The 9,869-nt window shown below is 41.4% G+C and overlaps 1 protein-coding gene across 1 annotated transcript; it reads left to right on the top strand.

The window, feature by feature from the left end:
* Window positions 1-245: 245 nt before the first annotated feature.
* PVX_000525 (Protein kinase domain containing protein) lies at window positions 246-8,591 on the top strand (the record flags this gene model as incomplete). Its single annotated transcript, XM_024731247.1, has 1 exon — window positions 246-8,591. One exon carries the CDS (start codon window positions 246-248, stop codon window positions 8,589-8,591), a length of 8,346 nt encoding a protein of 2,781 aa, XP_024586903.1.
* Between the last annotated feature and the right edge of the window lie 1,278 nt (window positions 8,592-9,869).

The following is a 9,869-nucleotide window of genomic DNA, read 5'->3' as shown; positions in this document are numbered from 1 at the left end:
GCAAAAGTGCGACACGGAAAGTTATATTCATAGCGATAGTAAAAAGATAACGGAGAGAAGAGAAAGTTCTCTGGCATTTTAAATATACTATAAGGGTTCCTATGTTCCATTTTTTTTAAAGACCCTTCGCTTTTTCATACATCATACACTGTGTTCATTGTACTTATTTGCAAGACCACGTGCATTTTGCATAAATTACTCTGCAAAAAAGCTACAAGTTTTGGTAACCCTTTTGTGGAGCGAAAATGGGCGGAGACGTGAATGAGGAAGGTGTGAAAGACACCGTAATAGGTAACAATGGCAGCCGCGGTAGAGGCGGCAGTAGAGGCGGCAGTAAAGGCGAAAGTAGAGGCGGCAGTAGAGGCGGAAGTAAAGGCGGAAGTAGAGGCGGCAGTAGAGGCGGAAGTAAAGGCGGAAGTAGAGGCGGCAGTAGAGGCGGAAGTAAAGGTGGCAGTGAGCAGGGCAGTATCAACAGTAGTAACAACAGCAGTAACAACCGCAGTATCAACAGCAGTAACAACCGCAGTATCAACAGCAGTAACACCAGCAGTATCAACAGCAGTATCAACAGCAGTAACAACCGCAGTATCAACAGCAGTAACACCAGCAGTATCAACAGCAGTAACACCAGCAGTATCAACAGCAGTAACAACAGCAGTAACAACCGCAGTATCAACAGCAGTAACACCAGCAGTATCAACAGCAGTATCAACAGCAGTAAAAATAGCAGTATCAACAGCAGTAACAGCAGTGCCAGGCGCAGTTGCAACAAAGTGGACGCGAACTCTTCCAGCGATACGCGCTCCCCAAATTGCAGCGGCGGAGACTTTTCCGGCCCAAGAAACGAATTCGACATGCACAATACGGGTCAGGAAATTTGCGGAAAAAAACAAAAAGACAATATAAAATTCACGCAGGTAAATAATCCCCACTGGAATTACGACCACCAAGTAGTTAGACAGAGCTACGACGCACTTACATCTAATGAACTGAGTGCGAGGAACGCAAATATGTGTTTCTCAAATAATAGCGCTATGAATTACCAACTACCAATGCGTGATGGTAATAACAATTTAATAAGGCCAAATAGTGTGGGTTACTCAGAATATAATACGCTAAATTCTAACCATGTCTACAATATGAATAGGGTCTACATTGAAGGAAATCCATTCGCCATTAAGACAAGCACAACAGACAATAATTTACTAAACATGAATTCTGCTTATTTTAATAATGCAATGAAATGTTCCGATTACCACAATTATAATAATTGCATATATAATACGGGCATGCTAAACACGAGCACATCAGAAAATCAGAAAAATTATTCCAACAACTCAAGTCCGTATAAAAACGATTACTTCAAGTATAACCTGCAGTCTGTGAATTCTATACATAATAATCTAAATTTTTCTAACATATCTAATTCTAATAATATGAACTACAACGTGTTTAATAGCAACATAACCACCCCCGCTTTAGATGCAATGCATTATAACCCCATAAACAACTCGTGCAATGTGAAGTACACATCTAACGTGTTCGATTCTACTCCAATAAAAAATACCAACAATGCCAACAATGCCAACTTGCCCAGGGCGAAGGATCTCAACTTTAACCACTCCAACAAGGTATTTTTGCAAGACTCTGATTTGTCTAATCATTCCTATAGAAATTTAAAAAATGAAAATTTGTCGCCCAACTATCCCACTCCCGTGTGTAAGGTAGTCTCAATCGAGGACCCTTCTATATGCCTTTCGAATAGTCGTAGTAAACGCCCAAATAAAAACCTTTTAAAAACGAATGTTTTAAATAGCACCGATTTTGGCGTGGCGAAGGAAGAGATCAATGCGCCAGTTTTTGCGGAACCGGGAGTCGCTGGCAACGATAGGGCGAAGTTGCTAACTCGGGGAGTTCACAGTTGTGAAGAAGTGCTGTCACGGGGAAGTGCAGAAAAAATAGAGCCAGTGGAAAGGGCAGATCGAGCGGAAAAAACAGAGCGCGGCCACAAGTACGACCATAATCACGACCACAAGCACGATCACAAGCATGACCACAATGACGACCATAATGACGACGTTGGCATGGGGAGAGGCAAACAGCACGGCAAGAAAAAGAAAAATGCACACCTAATGGGAAACCATTCAAACACTCGAAATAAAAAACATAAAAGCGGAGGAAATTCACCAAGTACAAATGTTGCAAGTGGAAAATCAAAAGGAAAGTCCTCTGATGAAGACATAGAGGCCTACAGCAGGGAGGATAAATCAAGGGAAAAATGCAACACAAATGAACGGGAAAAAGATCCAAGGGAGGAAAACTTCGCAGTAACCATAACGAAAAATCCAAAGAGTGGAAGAAGTGTAACAAATGAAAATGAACAATTTAAGGGTGAGCAGCAAAATTTCAATTGTATAGAAGATACACACGAAGGTAGTTACAAAAAGGGAGAAAGAGAAGTCCCCTCCAAGGGAAGCAGTAAAAATCAAATAGTTGTGCACAAAAGAAATAGCCAAGTTCTCACAAAGATAATGAATTTCCATGGTTCGGATGAAGATATAAAAAATGATGCGACCCCCCATGAAAAGAAACATACCACAGAGCACACAAACGGTGAAGAATTCCCCGACATTGTTAAAACCAATACGATAAAAGATAGGCTGAGATCACGCACAGCAAAAGATCAGGCAGAAAAAAATAAACCCTTAAATGACAGTGCAAATGGGAAAAATTTGTCGAAATATGACTTCCTCATGAATCGAAATGTTGCTTTTAATAATGTTCCCATAGAAAATAAAAAAGAAGGGAAAAAAAAAGCAACCTCGCCGAAAAATCGTGAAGGAAAATGCACCAATTCGGCACAAGTGCAAAACGATAATATGACGGAAAAAAAAAGGAAGCTTAAAGACATCAGCCAAGAAAAAGCTGACTCAAAAGGTGAGCCAGTCGAGGAAGTGGAGAGCAAAGAGGACAAAAAAAAGAAAAAACTGAAAATATTGAAAACGAATGAGGATTCAGAGGATCAAAAAAGTCCCGATGATCTTAGCAGTGCAGTTATCACGAATGGCAATAACCATGAAGACAAACGGAAGGGAAAAACTCGCCAAGACCAAACACATACTTCTAATGCCAACGCGTGGGGAAGTACAAATTGTGCTAAAGAACCAAAAGGGGATGTAGTCAAAGGGGAGGATCTCTCTCCAAAGATGCAAAATGACAAAAAAAAAGATACAGGTGCGTCCAAGGTGGAAAATCTCCAAAAGGATGATAAAAAAACGGAACAAGCAAAAACAAGTGAAAAAGGGAAGAAGGCCAAAAAGGGTGAAGAAGCCCAAAATGAAGAACTCCTTCTAGCAGTGGAAGCTACAGTACTCCATAAAATGAAAGAAAAAAGCAGTTTAGGGGGAACGGACACAAAGGAACCAAGCCAAGTAACGCTCGAAACGGAAGAGGCTGGAACCGGAGAAGGTAATCTGGACAAGGGAGACAATAACGAGGCGTCTTTGCAAGGGAAACTTTCACAAAAGAGGACAACTCCTTTGGGGGAAAAAAACTCCATTAAAGAGAACGATAGAGAAATTTGCAGTAATGAAGATGGCAACGCAGAAAGGGGTCTTCCTCAGGAGGAACTTCCACTGAGGGAAACCTCCAAAGCGAAAGGACTTAACAGAGGAGCGGGCAAATCGGGCAGTCCTGCATGCCGAGAAAAGAAAAAAAAATCCCCAAGGAACAACCCGATCAGGGGTAAATGCGAAGTGGTTGCAAACGGGGAGGAAGCGGTCGCGAAGGAAGAGGGAGCAGTGTTAGCCAGCATACAGAAAAACGACTTAGTGGACGCAGTAGAGGCAGTAGTTGCAGTAGATGCAGGAGTTGCAGTAGACGCAGGAGAGGGGCACAAAAGAAACGAAGCCGGGATGGCAAAAGAGGAACCAAAAAGTTGCAGGCGGGGTAGCAAAAAAAACAGCCCCAGGGGTGAGGAAAGGAAAGGACGAATAGAGGAAACCCCGGAGGTTAAACCAAACGAATGTGATGCACACCCCGCAGAGGACGCTCCAGAAAACGTAGAGATGCCGAATATTGTGCATGAGGAGGAAAAAGAACAACTGAACGATGAAAACGTAAATGCAGTAGAGCTGAATGAAAACATAAATGCAGTAGAGCTGAATGAAAACATAAATGCAGTAGACCTCAATGGAAACGTAATTGAAGGGGGCAACTATAATATTACGCCGTCGCTGATTTACCCCAATGATCCTAGAAATGAACTTGAAAATAATAAAAACGAAAAAAGCGTGAAAGACTCAGAGAAAAATGAGGACAGCTATTCGGAATGTGAAAGTGCAAAGATATATTGGCCAAACTTGGGCTACGTCAGCTACGTAGATAACTTAGTCGGGAAGGGTTCCTACGGAAGCGTCAGGAAGGCTTTGTACAACATTGAAAATAACAAAAAGGATTTAAAATTTTACATTGACAAGATAAAAAGTCCAGAATTTGTACGCCTGTTAATGGAGTGGTGTACGCAGAACAAGTTGGAACGCGATGACGAAAAAGGCGCAGCAGAGGTAGACGATGAGGTGGCCCACAGTAACATCGCCACCAGTTTGATTACGAGGAGACCCAATTCGCTTACCCTAAATAATGGAAGCCCCCAAATTAGTGACGCAATGGAGGTGAGAAGGGATACCCAAAACGATAGCCCAAATTCTCAGGAGAACAAACGAAACGAACCGGGCAATGTGCCAGAGCCCATTTTAGAAGTACCTGCAAAAGGAAAACACTGCCCTTGCCTCTACCGCAGAGGACACGTCCAGCTAGCCATAAAAGAAATAGACGTCAATCGAAAAGGAAATGAATTTCAATTCGTGAGAGAACAAGAACTGATGTGCCACTTCCACAGCAACGTCATCAAACCTTTAAGCACACAATGTGGAGACTTAAAGGAAAATCAGAATTACGAAATATTAATGCACTGTGCTAATGGGGACTTGAGAAAATTACTTCAAAATTTAATATTGCACAGAAAAAAAGAATATGAAAAAAGAAAAAAAGTTAACAAAATCCTGAAACTGATACATATCCTCTTTGGGAACAAATACAAATGCTACAAAGATGAATCTACAAAGGAGTATACTTGCATAGGCAGATGCTATCAAAAGTTAAAAAATATGAAAATGAAGTTAAATAACGGCGTAGTAGAGGTAGACTGCCCCATACTAGACTTGATATATGACAATATGAAGTCGTACAATTGTGGGCTAACCGAATCGGAATGTAAATTCCTCTTCTTTCAGATAGCAAACGGGATCAGCTTCCTCCAGACATGCTACCAATCTAACATAATACGCTTAACAGACATTAAACTGCAAAACATTTTGGTGTATACAAATGCTCATAACATTTTTAACCCCTTCAAGTGGCATTTGTGCATTTCAGATTTTGGCTGTTCTGCAATGGAATACGCAACTTATCACTTGGAAAATATGAAAGGACACACAGAAACATACAAGCGCTCCGTAAGCCAATGGAAACATCAGCTGATTAACCAACTCTCTTCGTACTTCCAAGGAACAGTTTACACCATGGCACCTGAAGGGTTATGCTATGACCACAAGGGGAATTTTAGAAATTCTAAATATAACAGCTTGATTCATTTTTACGAGCAACATTTTGGAAACATCGACGTCAGATTTGAACAGCTTCAGCGATCCGTAAGTGGGGCCTTGGGCAATATAAGAAACGAAAAACTGCTTAACATAAACTCGAGTAAAAACTTTGTTTACAATGATGTGCTGGCAATACAGGACAAGCAAGCAGTGCCCCAGGGAAATCCCGATGGTGCTAAATATGCTGAGGGAGGAAGGAATGCACCCGGTGAGAGGGACCCTTCACAGAAGAAAGAGCCACCCTCGCAAAGAGGCTACGCTGAGCGGGCGGGCCAAACGCGGGGACAAACGCTGGGACAATCGCGGGGACAATCGCGGGGACAAATGCAAGGAAATAACGACCCTAATGAAAGCAACAAAAAGACGAACAACGCCCCAACGGAATACTTCCCCTTCGATGTCAGATGCGACAGCTGGTCCCTAGGCATCATCCTAGCCGATTTGGGGAAATGCGGAATCGGCTCCTACGATCATATAGTATCAGAAAAGGCCAACGAAGGCCACAATAACTGTTTGGCCAAGAGCAAAACGTTGGACCTAAATGGTGTAATACTGGAGAACTTGAATTTCTCAAAGGGTGAAGAACTTTTTTACCTCAACTTCATAATGCGCTACTACAACATTGTCAGCTTGGAGTGGGACGATGAATATTTAGAGAATAAGGAGAGCCCCGAGGAAGAGGGCAAAAATGACAAAGGGGGCGACTCCAAGCGAGAGACCACCCCAAAGCAGGGGAATAGCATCGCCGTGTGCAACGCCGTGCACAGGGCGTTGGAGGACTTGGACCAATTTGACAACCTGGACAAAATGGACAACCTGGACAAATTGGGCAACCTGGACAAAATGGACGTGGACAACCTGCCCAACCTGCACAACCACCCTTGCGACAACGCCGCAGGGCGGGACGTGCACCAATGCGAAGGCAACCGAAGGGGCCGAAGACGCAGCAGCAGGCGCTCAGCAGGCAGAACCAGCAGCACTAGGAAGCATTCCAGAGGCGCCAAAAAGGAAGAAATCAAACTTGAGGATAATCTAAACGGTCTTTCAAAGCCAAGTAAAAGCAACCCCGCCTTGGAAACAAATGACCCCAAGAATGAAGAAGAAAAGAATCAAATCGAGGGGAACAATTTGGAACACAATAAGGAAAACCCAAAAAATGATGAAATCAAATTTGAAAACCTAGAGTTGTTTACAAGAAATTATAAAAAATTCATCATAAAATATAGAAATCTCGTAAAAACAGAGAAACTTGAAAATTTAAAATGTGAATTTATAAAATATTACAAGGCGAATAAACATTTGATAACTCCAGAAAGTATAGACAAGGAAATGCTATTCTTATTTCTGATAATTAATAACAACCTGACATACTGCTACTCCCAAGAGTATGAGCTCTTCTTCCGAAACGAGCTGACCATTAAGAACATCGGCTCAGGCATCTTCAAATTTAGGAACAAAAAAGAAAAAGAAAAATATCTCATAGACTTTAAGGCCAACCTGCAAAAGGAACACATGAATGGAAACAAGGAGTACTGGCATAGCCGATTGACCAATAAATATTTGGCTTATATTTTAAAAGATGTATGCCACAAAAATTTTTATGATAGAAAAAAAAATATAAAAAAATGTTTCAGCAAATTTGAGTACCCCATGAATTATAGTGATGACTACTGGAATTTATTGACCGATCTTTTGAATTATGTTCCCTACCAGAGATTGCTAGCCTGTGAAGTCATTGGCCACGATTTTTTCTCAGACCCGCGCGAAAAAATTAAACACATCTTAGCTATCGCAGGCGATGCCCCTCCGAGAAATGTTACTCCAGGTAATGCTCCTTCAAACGAAGCCATCGCAACTGAGGCCATCGCAACCGAGGCCGCCGCAGACTTGTTCGCCCACGAGGAGTTGATGTATACCATATCGAAGAATTACGTCGAAGAAAAGAAGGAGGACACACACATCTGCAAACCTTTTCTGGGAAAACCCGAAGGGGAAACTGCAAGAAAGGCCAGCAGATCCACCATGGGAGACAACTTTCTTCAGTTGCAAGCAAACAAAGAGACTTTACTCAACTGTGTAGCAAAGTCTGTAGACAGACGAGTCAGTGGAGGAAGGGACCTGTCAAAAGTGAGTTTGCCGGTGGGAAATTTAAGGAGCGTCAATCAGATAAAGAAATATGTGAAGTTCCTGTACGGCACCGTCATTGAGCAATTGAAAAACGGGAGCGATTTTTGCGACAACGTAAATGACTGTCTGAATTACAGAAACATTTTTGAGAAGATCGACAAGCTGGAAGCCTACCTTTTAACGATCGCAGAAAGGGTCCAAGGTGTGAGCAGTATACCGGGAGTAAGTAGATCTATAAGAAGTGGGCCTATAAGAAATTTGCCTGTAATAAGTTTGCCTGCAATGAGTGAACAAATTTGGCGCCCACAAACCGTCTGCAACAATGTGTATTATTTCCTAAAGGAAGCGTCCATTTTTTCCGAGCTCGCAAATTTAGACATATTCACGAAGGGGCACCTACCATTCGAACATCTGTGGCTGCCCATGTGCGATGAAAAAACCGACAAGGATAAATTACAAGCGAACTTCTCCTACAAGCCAATTTACTTTTATTCCTTCCCATACAAAATTATACACGCGTGGTATACGGGCCCCCTGCACACCTACTTGAAGCACACAGGCATTCCTGATTACATAAACTCCATATGTTTAAGAGAATCGTATACTTTAAGAAGGAAAGAAACTATCTTTTGGCAGCGCGAAAATATCGTTATGGAAAGTGCAATGAAACTTAAGCGGCTTTTAAACTGCTCCAATGAATTCCTCTGCACCCCCTATGTGTCCCATATAATAGGAAAGCATTTGCTAATTAGGAAGCAGTACCTTTTAAAAAATGTTGATAAAAAGAAAAAGGCCTAATTCTTTCTCCTTCTTTTTTTAATTCAAAACTTGCTATTTAATAGCAGCCAATTTTTTGCGTGTCCCTGATGTTTCAGACTCGGCCTTTATTGGGTTTTGAATTTGAGGCTGCGAGTTTGAATTTTTCTCCTTCAATTTTTCGCATTTTCAATTTTCACCTTCTCACTTGCTGTCTTCCTCCCTTCCTCTCTTCCTCTCTTTCTCTCTTTTTAAAATCTGCCCTCTAATGAACGCTGCGCATTCTGCATTCCCCTTTTGGAATTTTTTTTGCGCAGTGTGCACAAGCGCACACACATGTGGGGTGTGCCTCTTTTTGTGCAATTTTTAATTTTTTCCCATATGTAGTCTTCTTCTTATGCATATTTCCCCCCTTTTTTTAAATGCTCCCATTATGTAGTAGTACGTGTAAGTCGTTTTTAATCACCCCATGTGCCCACGCACCGGTCTTCGCTTCCGTTCGTGAGCACACGCAGTATACACACCCTTTTTAATTCACGCAGTCTCAGCAGTTTTATTAGCAGTTTTATTAGCAGTTTTATTGGCAGTTTTATTAGCAGTTTTATTAGCAGTTTTATTGGCAGTTTTATTAGCAGTTTTATTAGCAGTTTTATTGGCAGTTTTATTAGCAGTTTTATTAGCAGTTTTATTGGCAGTTTTATTAGCAGTTTTATTGGCAGTTTTATTAGCAGTTTTATTAGCAGTTTTATTGGAAGTTTTATTAGCAGTTTTATTGGCAGTTTAACTGTTCGCAATTTCGCGAATGGTATTTCTCTCCCCCTTTTTTTTGTGCACAATGTGATGCATTTTTACACTTTGGTTATGATCCCCAAAGTAGTAGTTAAAACTTCTTAAAATTATGAAGTGTTAAAATTTTTTAACAAAAAATAATGCCACAAAAAAAAAAAAAAAAAAGGCAGCCAAGGAGGGGCAAAAAATCGCTTCCACGTTTTGGTAAATAGCTTCACACAAAGGTTCCAAGGTTTCGCTTAAAATCGTGTCTTTTGCAAAGGATATAGACTTCCTTTTCCCGTAATTTTTTCTGCATTTTTTGACCAAGCGGCGGTATTGCGCAATGTAGAGATGTCCAAAGGTTCAAGTTGCGAAATAAATATCACTGCCCGTAGCGTGTTCATACTATTTTTTCCTCTAGCGGGGGTATACACCTTTTTAAGCTCCCCGCAAATGGGAGAAGCGCGTGGAGCACAAACTTGTCTTACCAATTGTTATTCAAATCGAATTCGCATTTTCGAAAGGGAAGGGGATGTGTAGCGGAATGTG

Source organism: Plasmodium vivax, chromosome 3, assembly GCF_000002415.2.
Source record: "Plasmodium vivax chromosome 3, whole genome shotgun sequence".
Lineage (NCBI taxonomy): Eukaryota > Apicomplexa > Aconoidasida > Haemosporida > Plasmodiidae > Plasmodium > Plasmodium vivax.
This window is presented reverse-complemented; position numbering and strand designations above follow the sequence as displayed.